Source organism: Zootoca vivipara, chromosome 10 (genome assembly GCF_965207765.1).
Source record: "Zootoca vivipara chromosome 10, rZooViv2.hap1.1, whole genome shotgun sequence".
NCBI classification, from domain to species: domain Eukaryota; kingdom Metazoa; phylum Chordata; class Lepidosauria; order Squamata; family Lacertidae; genus Zootoca; species Zootoca vivipara.
Genome location: NC_142593.1, coordinates 28,406,183 through 28,431,571, shown reverse-complemented (window position 1 = coordinate 28,431,571; position 25,389 = coordinate 28,406,183). Strand labels below are relative to the sequence as shown.

General features: G+C 40.4%; 1 protein-coding gene across 1 annotated transcript in view; it reads left to right on the top strand.

Moving 5' to 3' along the window:
• Positions 1–4,575: 4,575 nt before the first annotated feature.
• The window catches only part of ADGRV1 (adhesion G protein-coupled receptor V1), a 253,099-nt gene continuing 232,285 nt past the window's right edge, over positions 4,576–25,389 (top strand). The window contains exons 1-11 of the mRNA XM_088653182.1: positions 4,576–4,612; positions 5,401–5,585; positions 6,273–6,422; positions 8,989–9,084; positions 10,732–10,836; positions 11,924–12,037; positions 14,887–15,452; positions 16,820–17,090; positions 18,568–18,897; positions 20,450–20,626; positions 21,771–21,994. Of these exons, the coding sequence (XP_088509308.1) occupies positions 4,576–4,612; positions 5,401–5,585; positions 6,273–6,422; positions 8,989–9,084; positions 10,732–10,836; positions 11,924–12,037; positions 14,887–15,452; positions 16,820–17,090; positions 18,568–18,897; positions 20,450–20,626; positions 21,771–21,994 (2,255 nt within the window). The remainder of the gene's footprint in view (positions 4,613–5,400; positions 5,586–6,272; positions 6,423–8,988; positions 9,085–10,731; positions 10,837–11,923; positions 12,038–14,886; positions 15,453–16,819; positions 17,091–18,567; positions 18,898–20,449; positions 20,627–21,770; positions 21,995–25,389) is intronic.

Below are 25,389 nucleotides of genomic sequence, written 5' to 3'. Positions count from 1 at the left end.
AAGGCTTCTGTGGTTGCAGTTTGTAATGTGTGAAGTCATCTTTCATCAAAGTCAGCTGACTATGACAAATGCCTACCAAAATAATGTCCATAATAATGTACAGTGAGGTGTTAAGTTATAAAACTTTTGTACTTTTGACTTGAGCATTTGAAACCTGCATTTTGGGGGGACATTTGGATTTTGTTTTTTTGGTTCATTTCCCTTGCAGTTCTAATAGAAGGAATCATCCTTTGCACCTAGTTCAGTATTGTTCATTTTTGTTTTGTTCAAGTGAAAAAGCTGAAGGTGTTCTAGGAAAAAGACATATGGTTTTCCAAGTGAAAAAGCTGAAGGTGTTCTAGGAAAAAGACACATGGTTTTCCATGGACAATGAGACAGGTGAATGAGAGAGTCTGCAGCCTGTGCTGGTCTTGTAATTGCTCCTGTCAGCCATGTGGATGGGTATTTTGTGTATTTATGATATATGTTCAGCCCTTCAACCCAAAGGTTCCTAGGGTGGCTAGGGGATCAGTACAGTTACTTAAATCACGGAAGGGGACTGGATCTGGCTGGTGGCCTGGATCTTGACATCTCCCAACTCCAGTGGACTACCAGTGGACAGGGTGGTGTACCCCCCTGTCAATCACCTGACATCACCATGATTTTACCCTGCATAGGGGAAAGGAAGCTTTTCCCTATACACTTCTGACCAGCCAGGGGCTGCAAACCCCTCTTCTTTTGCCAGGCTGTTTGACTTCATATGCTCGTATTTTTTTATAACTGTTTTAATGTACTGTATTTCAAATTGTTATGATCTGTCCTGGGACTTGGGAATGAAAGCAGGTAATAAATCACATTATTATTATTATTATTATTATTATTATTATTATTACTACTACTACTACTACTTCAATCCAGTCTGCAAATGAAGTGTTTCCCTTTACACTTTGCTGCTGTGGTAGCGGCGGTGGCAGCAGCAGCCCTCCCCCCACTTCTTTTGCAGTTTTAAATCTGGAGAGCTCTTCCAGTGGCAGAGGAAGAGGAGTGCGGGGGGAGTGCACCGCCCCTGACAGCGCGATCCTGGTGGGGTGCCATTGCAGCTGCGTCACCTGCCTGCGCTGGGCGCCATGCCCCTACAGACGGTGTGCCACACCCCCAGGACGTGTGCCAGCCCCACCCCCGCCTGCTCTCTGCCCCCCCATGCTCTCCATTCTAAGGTGGTTGGTTATCCTAAGGGGATAAGAATTGGGGGGAAAGTCTCCTTGCTTTGTCAATTCCAAAATTATATATACAGTATTTATATATATATATATAGAGAGAGAGAGAGAGAGAGAGGGAGAGAGAAACTTTGAAAAAAACAAAAAACCTCCACAGCTGTAGAGATGCATTCTCTTCAAAAGGGGAATGAGGTGCATAGTTCTACCCTGTTGGGTCTCTGTGTGCAATGGGTTGGTTTTTATTTCCACTGTGCGAGACCCTACTTTGCATCATAGCCATTAACTTATATACGGTAAGCAAAAGTAAAAAGGTGCTGTCAGAGTCAGTGCAGGGTCAAACCTTAGAGCAGAGTTGGGTGCCTTTAGTCCTTCAGATGGTGTTTGACCCAATTCTGATAAACCCCTTCTAGCATGGCCAATTAACTGGGGTGTTGGGAGTTGTAGGCCAGTAACAGCTGGAGAGCCACTCTTTCTCCAGTTCTGTTCTATATCATGATAGAATGTTGAGTGATAGACATGGGACTTGCACAATGTACATTATTTCTGAAGAGCATTGCTCTTCCAGTCCACAATTGCAGAAACAGTTTTCATCATTCATCACAGTAGTACCGTAAATTTCTGCTGGGGTGAGTTAATCATGATATTACTGGGTGCAACAGAGTTCTAAATCTTATGAATCTATCCTTCTTCTTCCTCAACTCTTTCACAGTTTGTCCTTTTAGAGAATGCTGAATGAGTCGATATGTTCTCTGTCATAAATGACATACACAAATTGTGAATTGTTTGGGAAATCATCTAAATCTATTCTTTGGATTGAATAGCGCAACCAAATTGTTAATAACAGTGACAGCACTGAACATTCTGTTTCAGGGGACAGCTACTATTAAAATCAAATTGAAGTTCTGTGTATTTAATATGCCATTAATGACCAAATCAAAGCTTAATCTGAACTTGTGTTAACTCTCAGAACCTTTTTTAAAAAATCAGAGTTTCTCTTGGGAATATGTGACATGCTGGGTTTAGGGGGAAGGTAATAATGAAACACTATGCCTGTTTTCTGCCAAAGGAGACATAAAAAAATTCTAAGAAATGTATTTCATGCTCAGACTGAAATACGTCCCACTGAGGGACTCAGCTACGAAATTAGAAGCATTGTTTTACATCCTCCATGAGAAAAGTTGTTGCAAGATAATTTATTTCTTAATATCTGTTCTCAGTTCATTTGAAGGCAAACAGTGCATGCAAAAAAGGAGAGAGTTATTATTTTCATTTCAAAGAACAGAATTGTGTATATGAACTAATTTATATGCTTAACTATTTCATGATATTAGGTGACACTTGCAAGACATTTTGCTGTTTGTCCAAATGTTATTTTTTAAAACATCCCTAGCTGAAATGATTTTGTGAGGCAATTGTTTGAAAGGTTGTTTTAATATACTTTTTTTTGCAAAAGCAATTTATTGTACAAATAGATGTAATAAGGAAGAATTCTTGCTAGGTGAATAATTGATGATATGATTATGAGACTTCTCTTGTTCCACAGGAGTAACTTTATAGTTTCAGAATGCCCCTTAGCAGAGGTAATAGAATTCAAGTAACTCTAAACGCTCTTACCTTGCTCTGTAAGGATCATATTTTCGGGATTATTTACTTGAGGCACACACCGTGGGAAGATGCTTGCTTAGTCTATGGCAAGGTAACTGCCATAGTTAAAAGGTCAACAGCACCCTTAGTTCATTATGGATCACACCTTACAAATAAGCGAGAGGTTGGTTCAGAGTTTACAAAAAGTACGCAAAGATGTTCATGTTGAAGTTGTACGCTTGGTGAAACATTTGTGCTCTGGGGGCAGAACCAATATGGGAATCACTTGGCAAGTTAGAAATAAGCTACATTTATTTTATTAATACTCATTAAAACGATGTACAGTGGAACCTCGGTTTATGAACACCTCGGTTTATGAATTTTCGGTTTACGAACGCCGCGGACCCATCTGGAACGGATTAATTCACTTTCTATTACTTTCAATGGGAAAGTTCGCTTCAGTTTATGAACGCTTCAGTTTATGAACAGACTTCTGGAACCAATTACACCCATGCTTCGGGTTAAGTACGCTTCAGGTTGAGTACTCCGTGGACCGTCTGGAACGGATTAATCCACTTTCCATTACTTTCAATGGGAAAGTTCGCTTCAGTTTATGAACGCTTCAGTTTAAGTACTCCGCGGACCGTCTGGAACAGATTAATCCACTTTCCATTACTTTCAATGGGAAAGTTCGCTTCAGTTTATGAACAGACTTCCGGAACCAATTGTGTTCATAAACCGAGGTACCACTGTACTGAGGATTTTAGTTCCAGCAAAACTATCATGATTGTTTTGATTTCCCCTCCTCCTTTTTAATCCTGATATTTGCTTTCTAAGTTGTTCTGATTCTTCTCCTCAAAATATTGCATTCTAAAATTGTTGAGTACTAATGAGCATCGATTCTAAAGCATGGCACCCTCTTGAGGAGTCATAGAAGCAACTAGGTTGATGTGACTAGTTGGTCTAGCATTGCATCTCAGACCATGTTGCTTACCAGTGTTGCACAAATAGAGATTATAAGTATACTCCCAGATATTTATTTACTCCTCCCACCACCACTGTGAGTTCCACCCCCCCCCCCGATCACCAAGCACTCTCCATTATAGTTTTTTTGGTGAAATATGAAGGAGTGTCTCCACCTACATCACTGAGGTTCAGCTCCGAGGGCCTTCTGGCAATTTCCTCACTGTGAGAAGTGAAGTTATAGGGAACCAGGCAGAGGGCCTTCTCAGTAGTGGCACCCACCCTGTGGAACACCCTCCCATCGCATGTCAAATGGATAAACAACTATATAATTTTTAGAAGTCATCTGAAGGCAGCCCTGTTCATGGACGTTTTTAATGGTTGAGGTTTTGTTGTGTTTTTAATATTTTCCTGGGAGTCACCCTGAGTGGCTGGGGCAAACCAGCCAGATGAGCAGCATATACATACATACATACATACATACATACATACATACATACATACATACATACCCTGCTGCCCCCTTTACATGTTAGGGGCATCACAGTGGGAGACTACCTATCTAACACAGGGTAAGGTAAAAGGGACTCTGCTATGGACATGCCCCCTAAATGCATGGGTGTTGGGGAAGTGATGGTGTGTGTGTGTTGTGGGGGTCAGGTCAGTAGATGCAGGCCTTCTCTTCCCCCTATGCAGTTGTTTGAAGGACAGTGCCCAAGTAGAGCTTAGGTCTACCAAGGATCAATTTTATTTTCTTGCTTATTTGGAGCATTTCGACACACCTTAGTTCCTTGCTTTGTGTGCATTGGATTCCAGGTTTAGGCTGCATACTATGCTCACTTACTTGGAAGTAAACTTCAGTGAAATCAGTAGGACCTCTTTTTGTGTGGATATACATAGGACTGTGCTGTTGGTGGCTTAACTGTAACCTGTGTGTATATAGAAAAACTGCAACAATTGGTTTAGATTCTTGCTGTTGTGGATTTGTAGTGTTTTACACTGCATAATTTCTGGTATGCTAGTGGAACATGCAGTCAAGAGTGCATCCCAGAGAGACTTTGGCTGTGTACACATTACCAGCTTAAAGTGCAGCCAGGTGGTTCTTTTTCTCAGTTCAAATTGAAGGTGGTTTAAGGGGAAATGCATCAAACAGCAATATTTCATAATAAATAGCAAGAAAGATATGGATTGTGGCTAATTGCTGTGTATACACTGCTTTCCTAAACAGCAGTTAGGGGCACAGTAATGGGAGTGTGTAAACAGCCTTTGTTGCTGTGAGTGGACACCCACAGAGGGCAAGCTGTTTTCAAGGAACTAAGCCCATAAATTGACATTGGCTTTTCTTTTGCCTTTTTTGGTGTTGGGTAGAACCCTGACGTTTCTCAGTCAGAACTGCAAGCTTTTCCAAAGTTCCTTTGTAATGGTCTATTTTTAAAAGAACTGCCCCAGAAGTGCTTGAATGTCCAGGACACCTCAGGATATGTTTTAGTCAGGAAATCTCAGTGGTTGCTGTCAAGTCCAGAGATGTCCGGGGAAACTGGCCAGAACGGAAGCACAAATATGACTTCAGTAGGCCCGCCAGTTTTGCCTTGTCAAAGCAAACACTTGTGAAAACACTTACCATATCCACATTTGTGTTTCTGTCCTTTCTTTTCAGGGATGCTCTCTGCCTGTTCAATAGTTACACTCCTTTTAGCATTTTCCACCAGTTTCATCTCTGGAGAAACAGAAGTACAGTTCGCCGGACAAACAGAATTTATTGTTAATGAAACATCTACCACAGTTATACGTCTAGTTATTGAACGAACAGGGGAACCAGTGAATGTCACAGCAATTGTAGCGGTAAGAAATGTTGCTAATCTGCTTTTTTTGTTATATCAAAGTTATACACTGAACATTAGCTACAATAAAAACAAACAAACAAAATAAATGTTTTTGGATGGAGCAGGCATATCCATTTGTTCTTGGAAAACTGGGGCAAAAATTGGTTCTTTACTAGATTGAAGACCAGCACAACCATCATATGTTCTGCCCCACAGCTGGAAGATAGTATACCTCTGATTGCCAATTGCTGAGAATTGCAGGTGGGGAGAATTCTGTTGCAGTCAGGTTCTGCTGGCAGGCTTCCCATAGGCATCTGGTTGGCTACAGACTAGATGGGCCATTGGCTTGATCCAGCAGGCACTTCTTGCAATCTTATATAGGAAATGTATAGGATTGCCAGACTCAAGAGAGGACAGGACTTCTGTGCCTTTAATTGCCCTGCTCTCTTTTGAGTCTGGAAACCTTAAAGAAAAACCAGCAGACCCTTTGTTTAATTTCCAAGCAAAGGGTCTGCTGGTTTCTCTTTAAGGTTTCCAGACTCAAAAGAGAGCAGGGCAATTAAATGCACAGAAGTCCTGTCCACTATTGAGTCTGGCAACCCTAGAAATGTACTATTGTAGCAATAAAGTTGCTTGTTTTAATAACGGCACAGGATATGCATTGGAGCAGAAGTATTTAATTGTTTCTGTTGTGTGCAAATTGCAGATCCACGGTGAAAATACAGGTGACTTTTTTGACACCTACGCAGCAGCATACATATCTGAGGCAGAAACAAACCGAACTGTGTACATTTCTGTGTGTGACGATGACCTTCCGGAGGCTGATGAGACATTCATATTTTATTTGACATTACAGGTAGGCAATAATTTTTCTGACTAAGCTGAGGTACATGTGTGGCCTCAGTGGAAGAAGAGCTGCTCTTTCCCATGTTGTTGGTCTAGGTCAGCCATCACCACCCTAAGGCCCTACAGGTGTTTTGAACTACAACTCTTAGTGCCAGACAGTTCCTGATGGGAGTTGTAGTCCAAAACAGTTTAAGGGCTCCTGGATAGCCAAGACTGATTGAGCAAAGGGTCTTCAACATTTTAGGTATGCTTCAATGTTTTAAAACTTTGGTTAGGTTTTGAAGTGAAAGGAAGAAGAAAATACATCCATATAGAGAGTTGGGGAACAAGGCAACAAGCTTCACATCTGAAAATATAGGCTTTAGTGAAGGGGCAGGATCCATTACATTGCAAATAAATAATCTAAAACATATACATAATGACTCCTGGAATTATTTTTGAATATTGTTGTGATTTTCATGAAATGTATTAGCAAGTAGAGCTGTTTAAAAGTTAGTTTTAAGATACTTGCCATTTGTAAGCTTATCAATCATTACTAACTAGACACAGTTCTCCTTCCCTTGTAGCCTGGTCCTCCTTTTAAAAGAGTCATTCATTATTTTGTTAAGTGGAATGGTTATTTGATATTTTTGTGTTTGAACTTGTAATAATGTCTTTCATTTATTATTGATGACTGGCATTTTATGGGTGAGCCTCTGAACATTCACAATATTTCCAGTCACGTTCTCTAGGAGATGTTCCCAGGATCTTCTAAGCAAATAATTTCAATATAGAAGCACGTCTTGTATAGCAGCTTAAAATCACAGAAATGTCCTTCTAAATTAAAACATGAACTATAAACTCTGAGAGCAAGACAGGTGCCTTCTGCTATAGTTGTGTAGTTGCAATTAAAATATTGTATGCTGAGTCTGCTAAATTCATTGAGTTATATCAGGCATCCCCAAACTGCGGCCCTCCAGATGTTTTGGCCTACAACTCCCATGATCCCTAGCTAACAGGACTAGTGGTCAGGGAAGATGGGAATTGTAGTCCAAAACATCTGGAGGGCCGAAGTTTGGGGATGCCTGAGTTATATTGTGCTTGTGGTGGTGAAAACTCAAACTGGCTGAGATGGTGTGATGTCACGGACTGTTCACAAATGGTTTAGGGAAATATTCAGTAGTGGAATGTACTTGTTGAGAAGCAAATAAAAAGTTGTCTTCCTGGGTGGGTTTAAAACTTCAGGCAGATCCTGGGGAAGCAGGTACCGGTAGGAGGAGCTATGTGGGGCAGGCTGAGGACCTAAGTGGGAAGAGGTCTCAGGAAGTATGAAATGGATAGACAAGAAACCCACAGGCAAGGTTACTGAAGAAATCTGACAAAGCAATATGCTACAAAATAAGAACTTGAGAGAAAGGATAACTGTAAGAACCTATTAAGCAGGTGAAATTTTTCCTACCATTTAACTCATTGCCAGAGGCGGGTTCAGGGCAGTGCGACCAGTTCCGCTGCACTGGGTGCCAAGCCTAGGGAGCGCTGCAGGGCACTGCAGCTATGACACAGTGAATTGAGCAGAATGGAAGGCAAGAGGTGGAGGCGCACCAAATTTTGGCCTTGCACAGGGTGCCTGCCCTTGCCCAGAATCATTTTTCTGTGCCAGGCTGCTGTTATAGGAGACAACACTATCACCCTGAGGCAGTGGTGGTGGGAGCTGATTTAATTCCCTTGTTATTGTCTAACTTCCTGGCTAGTGTGTCTAATCCATTGTTTTAAAAGTTAGATTTATACTATAATAAATTTGTTAGGCTTCCATAATAAATTGTTCTACAATCATGTAGCCATTGAAAAATCTACTCTTCTGTGTGCTCCTCTCCTTTGAGGTAGATGATGATCTTCTTGGTCAGTTTTAGAATCCTTTTTCCTTCTTGTCGTCTGCCACCCCCCCCCCCCGGTCTTTTCTCTGCTGTTGTTCGGATTTGCATTTTCAATAAAGACAGGTCGCTGAGACAGCTTCCGCTATATTTCAAACATGGAAGCAATCCTCACTGTTTTCTCATTTGTCTTCTCTCCCCTGTCCGCTGTGCATTACAAATAGCAAGTCCCTGTGATTTATGAATACTGTACAGTGAACATGTTATACAAAGATTTTTCATAGTGTCAGTGTTCCTTTGTTTTATTCTGGTTCAAGGTCATCACCCATAAAGTATGATGGACCTAAAAAGATCCCCAAACTCCAGATTCTTGGGTGAGGGTGGGAAACAGATGCTTCTCATGTAGCTCCTTATTGCTATGGTATCATTAATATTGTCAAGCTATGATTAATGATCTCCAAAGTTTGTGTCAAACACTTTGTTGTTTAACCAGACTGAGTCTATAGAATTTGTATCCCATGAAAAGTTAGTGCTTTTGGAGCATTCAGTTGACTTGAATACCTTTCCTTGGAATGTGTCATTAAAGAGAAATTCCTTTACCCTGAAAATAAACACTTTATTGAATACAGGGCCTTACTGAAACCGCCTTCCACTATGTATAGATTGACTGGTCCATTTACAGTCCACCGTTTTAATTTTCCATATTGTGTGCCTCGTTTGTTCTAGAATCCGCCTCCAGGAGTAAAGCTTGGGTTGCCCAGAGCTGTATCTGTAACAATTTTATCAAATGACAATGCCTTTGGAATCATTTCTTTTGATATGGTATGTTTTCATCTTCTATACCTTTTGTTATTTGAAATTGAATGATGGGGATATTTATCAGACGAACAATATAGACGTCAGTGGGGAAATGGACATCTTCCTGGGCACTTGTGACATAATGAGTGAGTTCAGCTCTCTCCGCAGGTATAAATGCCATAGGTTCCTTTAGATAAACAACTTTCTTTCATCTGCCGTACCTTTACCTTAACCCCATTCTGCCTCATCATAATCAGTTCAAGAAATCTATCCAGTGAAAGGCTTTGAGACTGCTCAAGTGATCAGCACATTTGAAAGCCCTTGGTGTGAAGACATTACTTTTGCTACTTAACTGAGCAGGTTTTCCAGTTGTGTCAGAGCAGCCTGTGTGTGGACTCTGGCTTGTTGGGCTCATTATGACCTCATAGATTGTGACATTAGAGATGAGCCAGTGGCAACCATGGAGTTTGACACTTGGGTAGGAGATCAGGGAGCCTAATGCATTCCTAAATAAGCTGAAGAAAGTGATCAAGTATTGACTTCAGAGGAAATGGTAATAGGACAAAAAAAGTTTACGGTCCTTAAGGTTCAGACAAATGAAGAATAGCGTGTTGTACTACTACTTGGAGGAAAGGACTAAGATTATTGTTAAAATGTTCTCGGTGAGTGTCCTAATCAGTGAAATAATTGTGGGTGAGTTTTTTTTAAATAGTTATTTTATCAAGGGAAGTACGGTAAGATAGCAAATACAAACAATACAGAGGCAACAGAGAAGGGAGGCAGATAATTTGAAGAAACAGTCTGCCATACTGACACATCCTCAGCTAGTCTATAGGTATGAGAACAACAACAACAACTGACCTCACAGGGCAAATTTAGCTGCTGTGCCCATTGTTTGGAGGTGAAGAGCAATAAAGACTGAGTTAAAAATTGAGAGTGTGAGTTTGGCTGATTATCTGTATAATAATTTTTAAAAGACAAGATTTAGGAAATCTGCTTGCCCTTATCTCTTGAAATCTGGATGTCAAAATTGCTGCTGCTTTCAGTAAAATTATTTAGCAAAGCTTTCAGCTGTTGTTTTAATGTGACTAGATTAGCTGAACATCTATTTTAACAAGTTCAAAAAGCAATATAAATATTGTAACACAAAAGCCTTTTAATTGGCTTGTACCCTGTTTCTCATATTTTAAGACATACCCATAAAATAAGCCATAGCAGGATTTTTAAGCATTCAAGGAATATAAGCCATACCCCGAAAATAAGACATAGTGATAGGCGCAGCAGCAATGCCGGCTGCGGCAGGAGGAGGAGGGAAAAAATAAGACATCCCTTGAAAATAAGCCATAGTGTGTTTTTTTGAGGAAAAAATAAATATAAGACGTGTCTTATAATATGAGAAACACGGTAGTGGCCAAAATGTTTAAATTGAGGATGCACATTTCCATATTTGTTCAAAACGAAATATTCATCTCTGTTGTCTTCCATGCCTTTGGTTGCTGGGAAATGAAATGCTATCAGTGGACCACTTCACAAATTGGATTAACTTGTCTCTGGGAGTTTGCATTTCTATGGTAACAGCCCTTTGTACATTCAGCTGTTGGGATATTTTATCGGTACCTGATTGTCTGTTTCTTCTCTGTCCCCTTCCGCCCTCCCTCCCTCCCATTTTAGCCTGCCTTAATCACACTTAGTGAGCCTAAAGGTAGGAATGAATCTGTGCCTCTCACTCTTGTTCGGGAGAAAGGTACCTATGGAACTGTGACTGTGATTTATGTGGTAAGTATGTTGAAATAACTACCCTTAAAAGATTTTTTAAAGTGAAACTGGAGAGTCTTGGAATTAAATATAGCATCTCTGAAATGACTTTTCTAATTGTTTATAAGTTTGTAGTTAGATAATCTGGCCCCATGATCTCCCTAGTGGTGGCTCGTGATAAGGACCTTAAGCCAGGGATGCATGACACCTAAAATCTGAGAGAGAGGAATTCTTCTCTGTGGAGGATGAATAATTCCTGTTATATCTGGGAGCTGCAAGCTCAGAGCTCTGAATCAACTCATTGAATACCTAAACCTATTCACTCACCTTGGATCCCTGCTGGAGAAGACAGGATGCAGTTTAAAGGCACCTGTGGTGTCACATTGCATAACCCTAAGCCAGAACACCACTCTGTAGAATTCCTTGCAGCTTTGCTTGAGAGACCAGGCTCTGACAGTCATCAAGCCATGCTTTGGAATACAAGGGGTCAATTGCACTGCAGACCTTTTAAGCTCAACATATTAGCTTCTGCCAGGGTATTCCCTGCCCTTGCAAAGCCTGACTCTTTACTCTGATGTATGAAGCTTGTTACCCATTGGTCAACAGCTGCTTCAAGATAAGTACTCTGCATGCTTTTCTTAGTGCCCCAAAGGTTCAACAACCTGGCTTGAACAGGACAGCTATGTAAAATTTGGAATGAGCCTGATTTATTGCCACCTTCCTCCCCATGAGATAAATGGGAAGTATAATTACAGGTTTCTCAATCCTGAGAACAAGACTGGTCCTATAAAATAGGCATATTTTGGGAAGTACTGGTATAAGATTTATTAAAGTTCAAACAAACAATACAAACAAACACATTCCTCTGTTTAGATTTAATTGCCAAATGCAGCAGGCATAGCTTGTGTGGTTTGATGGGTGGGTGGGGGTTACCATTATTTAAATAATTGCCTTCTGAATTCTTATTAGTACTATGGGAAATGTTCTTTCATCTTAAATATCAAAAGATTATCCAACTCTATCAAGGAGGCTTGCTTTTTTAGAACTTACTACAAATGGTTGGAAGCATCATCTATGTTTGCTGAACAGGCACAACGTTTCTTCACAGGTAGAAGGTGGTCCAAATCCTGCTGAAGAAGACTTGAGCTCAGCAAGAGGAAATATCACCTTTCCTCCTGGAACAGCTGTATTGATTTTTAACTTACTTGTTCTTGATGACCAGGTGAGAGTGCATATCAACAATTTTTGAAGGTTTTGATCTGTGTTTCATGTTGAAATAAATAAGGCAAGATTGGCTGTTAGGAGTCCAGGCTCCCAGCTTGATAACACAGTAAGTGTAGGTAATTAAAAAGGAGGATTTATTGCAAAAACAAGCAGATAGCTCCGGACAGCTCTAATGCAGCCTCCAGCATTATCACTCAAGATGATCCTTCTGAAGACTTCTTCCAGTTCTTACAGAATATATTGAACTGTCGCCCCTTATATCTCTTGCTTTTCTCCCTATATAGCAGCCCTCCCATTCACCGACTCTTTGGACTTATTGGATTAGCTTCAGCCTCTTCCTGTTCTGACAGACTGTCCCTGTGTTTGTTCGCGTCTGTTTGAGCTTCCTGAGAGCTTTGGCTGTGTTCCAGCCCACTCTTAGTTGTTCCCTTGGCAACCGGTATTCCAATGTCCAGAGGAGTCACCACTGTCTGCTGTGTTCTTTGCTCAGCCTGCGTCAAATCTAAACCTCTGTTCTGCAGCAGGCTGTAAAGTTCCACCAGGAGCTGGCTCATTCCTGACATTGGTTCACCTTAGACTGGTGAACTTGATTGCCTCTTACTCAGAATTACTATCACTGACAACAGTAGAAATACTAAAGAGATTTATACCTCCTTTCTCTGATAGCTTGCCACTAGCTGCTGGAAACTTTTTTAAAATTGATCAGACAGCCTTTTTGGTCTACAAAGGTGATTTGATTTCTTGTTGTTGGATGCTTCTTTTAGTTGTTTGGTGTTTTTATCCACTTTTAAACTAGCCTGAGCATCAACAAAGATATAGATAGAAGTGATCCAATTGGCATTGTGTACTTAGACTTTTCAAAATGGCATTGTGTACTTAGACTTTCAAAATGTTTTTGACAGAGTACCTCATCAAAGACTCCCAAGTAAGCTCAGTAGTTCTGGGACTCAGTAGTGCTGATTAAGGAATGGGAAATGCAGAGTTGAAATAAATGGGCAGTTTTCCCAATGGAGAGATGTAGGAAGTGGCGTTTCCCAAGAATCTGTATTGAGACATTTGCTTCCTTACTTGCTCATGAATGATCTGGAGAAGTGTGAGCAGTGAGGTAGCAAAGTTTGCTGATGATACCAAATTGCTCAGGGTGGCATTGGTAACCTCACAGTTGCATAATTATATATACTTCTATCATGCTGCCTCTTCCTTGCCTTTTCTCTGAACTGAAAAGTCCCCAATGCTGTAACTTTTCGTCATGACATGAACAAAATTGATTGTGCTGAGAAGTGGTGAGACTTAGATATTTCGTGGGCTAAACTGAATTGGGAGTGCAAGTCAATGTCTGTTATGAAAGCATAAGCAGTACAAACAAGGAATGAAGTTGGCTGTGACTGCAAAGACAAGTTGAATGGCCACCCTTGAATGCAATCTCCAATTAGCAGATGACTATGAAAAGAAATAAAAAGGTAAGGAATTGGGACTTGGAGCCTCCTTTGGAAGTTCAAGGCAACAGCTTTGCCTCAAAAGGATTTACACACTAACAAATTTGAGTATTTGCCATCAGACTGTCTCTCAGGAGCAATTAACTGCTTTTGAGTCTCAAAATCCAGGAATAGGTGCTTGAGTTTATCAAACCAATTTGCTCTGTGACAAAAATGATTAAGGAATTAATTCTTCTGTCAAGATTTTAAGGACAGAAGGTTTTTCCTGTGGGTTGACATTTGTTCTGATTCAGCAGCAAACAGCAAGTTTTCCCAAGGAAAGAAGTGGGGCAAATGAAAAACCACTTGGACCTGTGTCTTGAAAGCACGTGACAAAGCAGAAAACCTCTCAGACCTGTGCTTTCTAGGCACAAGACAAGCAACAATGTAGACAAGCCCTAACTGTAGGAAATTTATGATACTGTTTATGCTAATGAGCATTTGTGGGTATAGGAATCAGTTCTGATTAACAAAGCATGGAGTTGACAAATGGATAGTCTTTTGGTATTTTTATAGATATTTTTATGCTGTTTCATAACTGGAAGGAATTTTGCCTGTCTGTCTATGTATGATTTTGGGCATGAGTTTTTGTTTTGTTGCTTTCCATATAGAGAAAACTTTGGTTGTTTTCCTGTATGCAGATCATCACAACTAGTTGGGAGTTAGAACCCTGCATGCCCTCATGGATGGGGGGGCTTAAGGGTGAAGGCTCATGGTCCAGCTGGCTTCAAAGGCTGGCACAACCCCTGTACCCCAAGTTTGGTGGTGAAAGGCAACCAAAAGTTGGTTCAAACCATCTGCTGTCTTAAGCTGTTCTTCTTTCTCTAGCTTCCTCTTTTTGCAGATGGGCTGCTAGACCTGCATTTTTCATCCCTTTTAGAAAGCAAAGTCATGGAGGCTGCAGCTAAAACTGTCATTGCTTTTAAACCCAGTTCTCTGCTGGTTCTCATCCTCTCCACCACCCCAGGTTCTCCCTACTACAGGCATAGAATAAAATTTTAAAAAGCTTTAAATCAGTATAACATGAAAATATGTCCAGAGATAGTTGATGAGCATCAGAACAGGATCAGAAGTTGGAATTCTATGCAAATGAATACAAAGGGGGGCGGAGTCTTAAAAAGAAGCATTATATTTTCAAAATTAGATGGCAGGCTGAAACTGTAAAGTGTTCCTATTATTAAAAAAGATGAATAATCTGAGTGAGGTGTACATTTTTCTCTTAGCACATCGATGCTTCAATGATCATTTACACCAATATTTTATAGGGTAAGGAAATGCAGGGTTTCTATTTCAGTAACAAGGAATTTGTTGATTTGCACATATTTACCTTTGATTTGAGTTATCCTTAATCATTAAACTTGTTTTTTTCTAGATACCAGAAGATGACGAAAGATTTATTATTTATCTGAAAAGTGTAGAAGGAGGAGCTGAAATCAACACCTCAAGAAATTCTGTTGAGATTATTATTAAGAAAAATGATAGCCCGGTGCGATTCACTCAAAGTGTTTATATGGTGCATGAAGAGGACGATATACTAACAATCCCAATAGCTCGGGGTAAAGATGATGATGGAAACATAATTGGACCAGATGAACATGAAGTCTCCATCCGCTATGCTGTTGTAACTGGGAATTCAACAGCACATGCACAGTTTAACTTAGACTTTCTAGATCTACAGCCAAACACAACTATCATTTTCCCACCTTCGGTGCATGAATCTTACATAAAATTCAAAATCATTGATGATGCCATACCAGAAATTGCTGAGACATTTCATATCATGCTACTTAAGGACACTTTGCAAGGAGATGCTGTTTTAACAAACCCATCTGTTGTCCAAGTTACCATTCAGCCCAATGATAAACCTTATGGAGTACTATCTATCAACAACATCCTGTTTACTCGGCCAGTTGTTATCGACGAAGATCAAATGTTAAGGTACTGTTTCCTTTTATTACATTGGAAGTGCTAAGGTAGATTTAGGAGAAAACTAGCTAGAATTTATTTGAGAAACAAATCTGGGCTGGGAAAATGCTCCTATTTCCTTGTTTTATCAGGGCTGTAAGTTTTATCAGGGCTGCTTAGCACTGAATTATGCTTTGCCTTGCTGTTAATGAATGCCTTAAGTACTTTGAATTTAGACTAGTGCTTTGGTTAGAATTCACAGGGAACCTGCATAAGTCTACAGATCCCTGCTGCAGTTGTTCGCCCTCCAGTGTGTGGAGGGCTGTAGGGGTGGATGGAGAGACATATCAGAGTGGGTGGAGCTACCACACATGCCCTTGCTCCACGTGTCATTATGTGCTGGACATGGTGCCTGAAGAGTGCTAATGTCTGTCCACCTGCACCCTAAGTGTTCTGAATAAAGTAATGGATTGTCATGAACCCTGCAGTGCTGTCATGATTGAGCCTGGGTTGGCAGGCTTTGACTGAAGAGGAGGAGGAAATGGAATGGATGAACTGTTGGGAACCTTAGTTGGAAGAGAGAACTCCCCTTTCCACCCTGACTTTAGAAAAGGGATGCCAGCTATCTACTCTGACCTTCCTGCGGAGCACAGGGCCTGAGTGGAGGCTGGGGAAGGCTTTGCTCAGCTGAGTGGGGAAACTGAGCTGGAGGCAGTGTCAACTGAACAGGGGCTGGAACAGGAGGGTGCACTCTTGACACCTAGAACCAGGTGCCAGCTTTGCAGATGAGAGCAGATCCACCCACCCCAGTGGAGTGCACACTCGTAGTCTTGGCTTTCCCACAAGGTGATAAAGTCTAACCAGTTAGTCTGATATGCTTCGTCTTTAAATGCTAGTGGGTGGGGCTGGGGAAATTTCTGGGGCATCTTTGTCACTTCTGCCCAGTTTTGTACTTCTTTCCTTGATCCTGAGCTGTGACTCCTGAGCATTGTGTCTGCTGCTGAGCCAGAACTGTTACCTGCCTTGCTAAAAGTCTCTTCCTTACTTACAAGTTGGAGCTTCTGTCTGCATGTGTTGGGTAGGAGAATTTGGATCAGAAGAATAAACACAGCACAGGACAATAGCCCAGGACCAGTGCAATAGCACTGAGTGGGGAATTATGATGAACAACAGAGATCAGACACAGACACCATTCAACTTATTTCTACCTTTAGTTAAATATTCCAAGCCAGTTTGCATAGTTAACAATAGTTTAACTCTACTCAGGGAGGGCATTTAGCTCCTGCAGTGTTTATATATTGGAGTAACTTGTAGGTTCATTTGAGTGCTTAATTATAGCTCTAGTGTTTCACTAGAGTTAAAATTAGAAAATTGTTTGTTAATTTGTTTGCAACCTCTAGGTACGAAGGCATCACAGTTGTACGAAATGGTGGAACACATGGAAATGTTTCGGTTTCCTGGATTATAACCCGCAACAGCACTGATCCTTCGCCTGTGACTGCAGACATCACTCCAGACTCGGGGGTATTGCATTTTGCTCAAGGGCAGCTGATAGCATCTCTTCCTCTGAACATTGTTAATGACCATTTCCCTGAAGAGGCACAGCCATATCTGCTTAGGATTCTGGCTCATACAATACAGGGGGGTGCGGAAGTGAGCGAACCAGCTGAGGTAGGCCTGCATTAATTCGCCTAAAGAAATTCAAGCGTTCCAGCAAGATGCCAGTTTTATCCAATTAGTACAATTATTTAAACCAATTATTTATATAATTGGTATAGTCTTTATTTTACAATCCTTTTGGCACCATTGCTTCTCCAGTCTGGTGCTGCTGTTGATCAGCTGCATTGCATTGACACTTAAACCTCAGTAAAATTAGCTTTCTTATTCTAGGAGTCAGTGATGGTGTTTGTGTTGGTTTCTAATAAGATAGTCTCGTTCAGAACCCCTCATTGCTAGCAGTTTATGGATAACTAGGACGACGTCACAATGCTAGGTAGCTAATCATATTTGGTTACATGATGACATCAGGGCAAACAAAATAATCCAGGAGGACCTTAGAGACCAACTAAGTTTGTCATTGGTATGAGCTTTCATGTGCATCCACTGGAAGGATTTTTTAAATTTTGTTTTGACTACAGCAGACTAACATGGCTACCTACCTGTAACTAAATCCAGGAGGGTAAAGCTTTATTGTTCAGTTACACAGGGGATCCCAATCAATCAGTGTTTATTATGCTGTGAATGTGGTGGCATTGCTCCACTGTGTTGCTGGTTGGATTTTGTTAAGTTACAGTCTCAGTGAGATCAAACAAAACCAACTGAGAGAGATGAGAAGAGAAGGCAGTGCAAATAAATAGGCAAAACATTTTCCCAGGCACTGCTGAAAAATCCTCAGAGAGAAGCTTTTCAGCACTACTGAAAACATTTTTTATTTTTTGCTTTACACTACTAGAAAAGTAGTTTTGCTCAGAGCTAGCTTCCTCCCACTCATAGAGAGACTATGGAATAATATTCCTGCCTAAGTTAACATATTAGGATGCTATGCTAAATTGGACAAGAGTCTGATGCCCCTGTTACCTGAAAGGGTTCACCTCTATCCTGAAGAACTTCTGCCCTTGAACTTAAGTGGCTCAGCAGCCCTTCGTGGGATCCATTTAGCTGTTCCTTTCAGGACCTTCTGGTGATGGCGCAGTTTTTCTGATACAATTGCATGTTAGATGGATTTCCACATTATGATCCCTTTGGTTAGCTAACAGAATGTTCAAGGGTAGAATGAGTGGAGTAGCAAAATGTTCTGCTTAAGACCCTCTATACTTGACCTTCCTGGTCATGTTAGGCAGTTGCTCCTTCTTATGATGAGTTGCTACAATAAGCAGCTTACTTCCAGCTGCTGACATGAGTGTGGGAAAATTCTGGGAGCACACATCCTCTACATGGCAGTGCTTGTTCACTGTTAGCACGAGCACTGTTAGCTACCACAAATGGTGCAGTCATGTAAAGTCAGTAGTTCTGTGGTTGCATTGCCTGTCTTGGGAGCGATAAAAATCTCATAATCCAATCAATACCTACAAACAGTGATCTGATAATTTATTATGATTTCTAATGGTAATTTGCTCTTAACATGAATACTTTGTCGTCATTCTTGTAGCTTTTGTTCTACATTCAAGACAGTGATGATGTTTATGGTGTAATAAAGTTCTACCCTGCAGAGGATCAGAGGATAGAAAGCAGCCCCGATGGACGTTTTTTGTCTCTTAGCTTTGCAAGGCAAAAGGGAACAGTGGGAGATGTGAGACTGTCTTATACAGTTCTGTATATCCCTGCTGGGCCTGTGGATCCTGAGCGAGCTAAAGAAGGTGTTCTAAACATTTCGGGAAGAAGCACCCTCTACTTTCCAGAAGGAAGAACTGGAGAAATTGTAAAAGTACCAATAAGAAATGATGCATTTCTTCAAAACGGGGCCCATTTCTTAGTACAGGTATATGATATGGTATAAAATTGTCATAACTTTTATCATTATAGCATCAATAACATGAAACACCCCCTCATGTTGCCTTGAACACCATTATGCCTTATTAGGGAAGTCTAATGTTTTTCTTGGATAAACCTTATTTCCACATGCAAGTTTAGAATGAGGTTTGTGGAAAGAGGAAGTGACATGAGAACACAATTGAAATTAGAGAAAACATTGGTAAGGAAGAAAAGATTAATAATAATAATAATAATAATTTATTATTTATACCCCGCCCATCTGGCCGGGTTCCCCCAGCCACTCTGGGCGGCTTCCCAAAAAACAGAAATTCTAAAATACAAAAATCCATCAAACATTAAAAGCTTCCCTAAACAGGGCTGCCTTGAGATGCCTTCTAAAGGTCTGGTAATTGTTCTCTTTGACCTCTAGTGGGAGGGCATAATTAACTGGGTACTTCTCAGTGCCATAGCCAGTTCAATCACCTGGTATAGCCTGAAATATAACTTTGTAAAAATATGTCTGTACATTCCAAATTCAAAGGAGTACAGAATTCTTTAAAGAACTCAGCTGGGTCAAGAAAACATGTAAAGCATTAGTGGATAAAATGCCCTTTGGGAACCTCATCCACCAAACTTTATGTTACTCTTGCATTTCTCCATGGGACTTTGTTCTGTTAGGCTCTTTTAAAAGTATCAGCAATTGTAATAGTAACAACTGAAGCCAGTTCTGCCGTGGCTTTTTGGGGAGGTTGGATGCCCAATTGGGATGTCCAATCCCAATCCCAGCAGCCCACACTGTTATAAAATCGATAATAAAAATAAAAGTTTGGATGCTTTGTTTTTGCTCCATTCTGTGAATGGAAGGAGCTGCTTCTGTGCTGTTACATGATCCTTCTATTTTTTTAGACTCTGTCTTGATTTCTTTAAAAATAAGTTGGTGGTTTCCAAATATTTTTTAATAAATAAATGTGAAAAGTTAGGATCCATGATAATGACTCCAAAACAGGGAAGGCACAAAATATTGTAGAAAATTTTGTATGAATATCATGGAAATGATTTTGTTTATTTCCTTCTCCATCTCCTGCAACTGTTCCCCTTCTCTATGTACATTCATTGGGAGTTCATTGTAGGTTCTACAGCAGGTTCAAACATCTCCTGGGTGTTAATTTACTGGATCCTGGAGTCTTCCTCTCCAAAATGGTTCAGTTTGGTGGAAGAACGCCTATTCACAACCTGCTTCAGCAATTTACAGTCACTTATTCTGATGCAGAACTGTACATGTGATTGCATGTTTTCCTTATATGTTCAAATGTGATAGGCATAAAGATCTGTAGACGTAAATTAGTGTTTTCCCAGAATAACTGAGAAGTGGAAATAATCTCTTCCTATCATGGGAATTATGTATTATCATTTTTTGCAGCAGGATTCTGCAAAATCCTGGTCAGATATTTGCAGCTTACATTAAAAATATGCAACAACTAGTTGTCCTGTCCTATAAATCATTGTAGCATATGTAGGAATGGCAGAGAATCTTAAAATCTTTATTCCTCTTATTGCAGCTTGAAAAAGTTGAATTGCTGACTATCACTCCTCTAGTTCCACCTGTAAGTCCTAGACTAGGAGAAATTCAAAACATCTCCTTAAGAATTACGCCTGACATTGCAAATGGAGAAATTGGCTTTATCAGCAATCTTCCAGTAATTTTACATGAGCCAGAAGATGCTGTTTTTACAGTAGTAAGTAAATCTTTATTTAAACGTTGTTCTTGCATACTGCACATTTTCTTCAGCTATTCCGCCTTCACATTACACGAACTTCTGCAAGCTTGTGGGAAATAATTTATTTTGCAACACTTACTTATTCAAAATATTTCTCATGCCTTGTCATCATGGTTCTGTAATGAAGAAAAATAATCTTAACAACTCTGAATCACAGTTAAATTGAAATGTCATCATTTGTTCCCTGCTATCTATGAAGATGCTACTCAGAGGTAAGGGTCATATAGTTGTATTTTCCTAACTCCAGGTAAAATCAAGTTCTAGATAACACTGTTCCCTCCAATTTCTCAAAAGGTTTTTTTGTTCCATGTGGAGGCTTCATTTTTTTCTGCCTCATTCTTTGGGTACTTCAGAATTTTGCTCTGTGTGGGGTTTTAGGGCTACTTCCTTGTTGTGAGGTCAAAGGGGTGGTGTTTTTGGCCACATCCGCACCACACATTTGAAGTACTCTTATTCGACTTTTAAGAGTCATGGCTTTCTGCAAAAAGAATCCCGGGAACTGTACTTTGTTAAGGTTTTCCTAACAACTCTTAGCTCCCTTAACGAACCACACTGACCACTGTTTTCCTTCCAAGTAAACATTTATCCAGCACTCTGCAGCCTCCCCTGCTGCCCACCTTTCCTTACTTTTTAAAAAAGCCCCATGAGAGGGGTTGGTTACCTCATGATGTCTTCATCTGGGCCTTGAAATGTGGGCTCCTAGGTAGGCTACAGAGTGAAGATTGCTGGTGAGATGATTTGTAGAAAGGAAGCAATGTTACTTGCAAACATCTCTCAAAAGGAAGATGAGCACCACAAAAATTCTGCATCCCAACCATGAGAACTTCACTGATTTTTTTCTTAGATATTTATATTTTCTCCCCCCAATTTTCATGTTTCATTAGTTTGTGACACACCTCACCAATATTTAAAAGATGCCATGCAATTCTTTCAATGCATTTCATAGGTGCAGAATGCTGTAGAAGTTAAAAATAAATCAGTCTATGTGCTATTTCAGAAATGTGTTTTCAGATATTTGATAATGGCTGTAGCTTGGCAGCTAAGGTTGCATGTACATTCAATAAGTAAAAAAAAAACTTACACAACTTGGTATACATTCTAGACCTCTATTCCATTGCATCGAGATGGGACTGATGGACAAGCTACTGTCTTCTGGAGCCTGATACCCTCTGGCCTCAATCCAAAAGCTGTAACTATTGATGATATAAGTCCTTTCTTTGGCTCTGTTGTATTTTTATCTGGACAAAGTGACACAGCAATCAACCTTACTGTCAAAGCTGATGATATCCCAGAAATGAATGAGACTCTAATATTGTCATTAGACAGGTATTACTCTGCAATAATTTGTCACAACATACCCTTTTTTAATATCCTGATTGTATTATTTTATGCACTAGCTAATGCTTGTATGCTTACTTGTGGGGTGGGGTATATTGAGTAAGCCCCTTTAAGGACAGTAGGATTTATTTCTTAGTAAACATGCATAGATTATTCTGTAAATGTTCATAGACACCTTATGCATCCATGACATTTTATATGTTGAATCAGAGCCATATTTTTTTTTTTTAAAGAATCCTTTGACTCATACGTAATATGCAAATGGATGGCTCTATCATATTGGTTGTCCGCTGAAATTGTTTCTGCGTTTCCTTTGGCAGATAACATTGCTCTGAAGGCACAATTATGTTAAATCTCCATTTCAGTTTCATGTAAAGTTATACTTCTGTCAAAATGTGCCTGTAATGATCTGGTTCTTATAAATGCCATACCATTCAAAAGTAATAGGTTTGATTTTCCATAGTAAGGTGTCTCAGTGACTTAACACAAGAAAAGGAGTTGAATTTCATTTATGATATTTCAACTTCTTTGCTGCTGCCTCAACAGGCATTATGTAACTTAATTTCATACAGAGTATTGCTCATGTTTCCATACATAAGTTACCCTCTTCCTTTTCCAGTTAGTTCTTATACTTGGTGAGCTGCTGCACTGGGTATACTTTAAATATTAAAGTGACAACAGAGCTGATTTGTTTTCGTATTTTAAAAACTAGATCTATCAACCTTAATGCTATGTCTGATATTATTTATCTGGTTCTATATCACATTTAATGTACACATTGCTATAAAATTATTGTACTTTATCACATCAGTTGTTCAGAATTTGATGTTAGATCAGCAAATGTGTGGATCCTCAGGATAACAGGAACTTGGAGGAGGAAGCGGCAGTTTCAGGGAAGAATCCTCAGGTGTTACATTCTAGAGAGGTTCAAGCATGATAGGCTGATTCAAACTCCCCTCCTGGAGCCGGATGGGACAGCTCCCAAGGGCCAGTCAGGTTGCTGCCTTCTAGAATCCTTCCCTCCTATTGTTCAAGGATCCAAGCTCAAGACATAACACCAGGTTGCTGGGATGGCATCTATACTTCCAGCATGTCCCACTCATCCTGGAATTGTGGGGGGTTGAGGGGCATGCCTTAGCCAGTGGTCAGAGATGGTGGGAGTTGTAATCCAACAAGATCTGGCAACCCAAGGTAGAAGAACTCTAGGTTACACCATATACATCATGTATATTGCTTATCAAGGATATGAAAATGCTTGTTTTGTAATCTTGGCCTAAATCCAGCACAGGTTAGCTCACTATGGTGTCAGTGGTCTTAGGTATGCTTAACTGTTTGGGATTTAGGCCCTGGTGTCTATGGTAATATAACCAGCTTTCTGTCCCTGAGCCTCTTTTCCTGTCATCTTTCCCCCTTCAGTCAGTTTGTGGTTCATAATGCCTTTGTGAAAATGACATTCCTTATTAGTGCTGTGCTTAAACCTGTCCTCCAGTTTTTATGCTTTGACTTGCTAGTTTGCTCTTGGCAACTTCACTTACCGGTATACTCAGAGGTGTACCTAGGCTCTCTTGTGCCCTTGGCAAGGAGCTGTATCAGTGCCACCCATTCCTTGTGCCCTTGGCGAGGATCCTCCACCAAGGTACCCAGAGGAGCCTGCACACCTTGCCCGGCTGCCCAGAGCAGCAAAGGAGTGACCCAGGAAGTGTGAGGACAGGTGGGCGGGCTCATAGCCACTTGGATCCAGATGGTGGTGTTCTTTGATGGTGTTTCCTGCTTGGCAGGGGGTTGGATGGGATGGCCCTTGTGGTCTCTTCCAACTCTATGATTCTATGATTTGAGTGCTCCCCTGGTTCTGTGCTCTTGGCGGAGGCCAACCTAGCCTAGGTACATCCCTGTTTATCTACACTATTAGAGTCCTGACATTTACCTTTGTTCTGCCTGCTGAACCCTTTGTGAAGGGATTATAGGTGAAACTCGGAAGATTTGAATATCATCGAAAAGTGCATTTATTTCAGTAATGCAACTTTTTTTATTTTTCTTTTAATTTTTACAAATGCATGCTTTTGGAAATTCCACAGTAATAAAACAAATAGTTACAATAATACAAAAATAAACAAGAATAAGCATTGCTATTACATTTCATTAATTACATTCTATTTATAATTGACCCGCCTAACAACAAATAATTACAATTACAACAAATAAAGGCTTGACATATCTTGCTTTGCATGTCATGCATCTATCTCATATATTGGTTTCACTTTTTAAGTTGCATTACTGAAATAAATGCACTTTTCGACGAGTTTTCCGAGTTTCACCTGTATGATCTTTGCATACAACACTTAGCACAGGTTTTTTTTTCTATACAGAGAGGTTTTTCTGCAGAACTCCTGTGAATTTCAGTGGCAGCTTATGGAGCAGACATTCCCAAGGACAAATGCCATTCACACATGCTTGCACCACTAAGATATACACAGTGGACTATATACATGCAGACAGCAATTTATAATGAATCAAAGTAACTGGGGTATTAAAAATGCTAGGTTAGGATCAGAGGCACTATTCCATTTCCAGCCGTATCTTCTGACAAGTGGTTAAGCATTTGTTTCGAGCAGATAAAATGTTGGGCTTGGAAAATGCTTTCGCCTCTTACATCATTCTTACTGTTTGATTTACTGAAAAAGCAGCCACAAATAACACTTCCTGCTGTTTTAACTCCTGCCTAAATGAGGCCTTTCAAATATGTCCCCATTACAAAAATCTGAACAATGGCAACCCCTGCCCTTCTTTATCTGCTCAGACAATTATTTGGGCAGCGTAGTGGGATGGCAGGTCCTGGAGAGTTTTGCATCAATGAATAGAATGGGTTTCTTTTGTCTAATTAAAAGCACTGAGTAATTACAAATGGTGCTGAATAAAATTTACTCAGCTGCCATGTAGCCTGTATGCCTGCACAGTGCTTGGCAGCTGGCGGCTGGCTCTTGGAGCAGTGCTGGCAGCGAAGGCCTTGAATGGTCCTTGACATCCCAATTGGTCATGGGGTCATCTCCCATGAGTGGGAATTGCTGAACCTCTTGCTAGCATTAGTCAAACAAGTGAGTGCCAAGCAAGTAGAATTCCCATAAAGTGAACATTAGCACTGGAAAGGTGTTGTTGTTTTGTTTTTTTATCCCGCCCCGCTTTTTATTTCCTCCTCTAAAGAACTCTCTCCTACAAAGAATCTGGCAAACAGTGGTTTTATTCCTACCCCCCACTTATTTCTCTCTGTATTGACAGGGTAGAGACAGAAAGGTTTGTCGTGTACTTTGGGTAAGTGCAGCAAGCTGTGTCTTTGTATTCAGTGAATCAGCACTTTGTTTTGGAAGTGGTTGGTCTGGACAAGACTG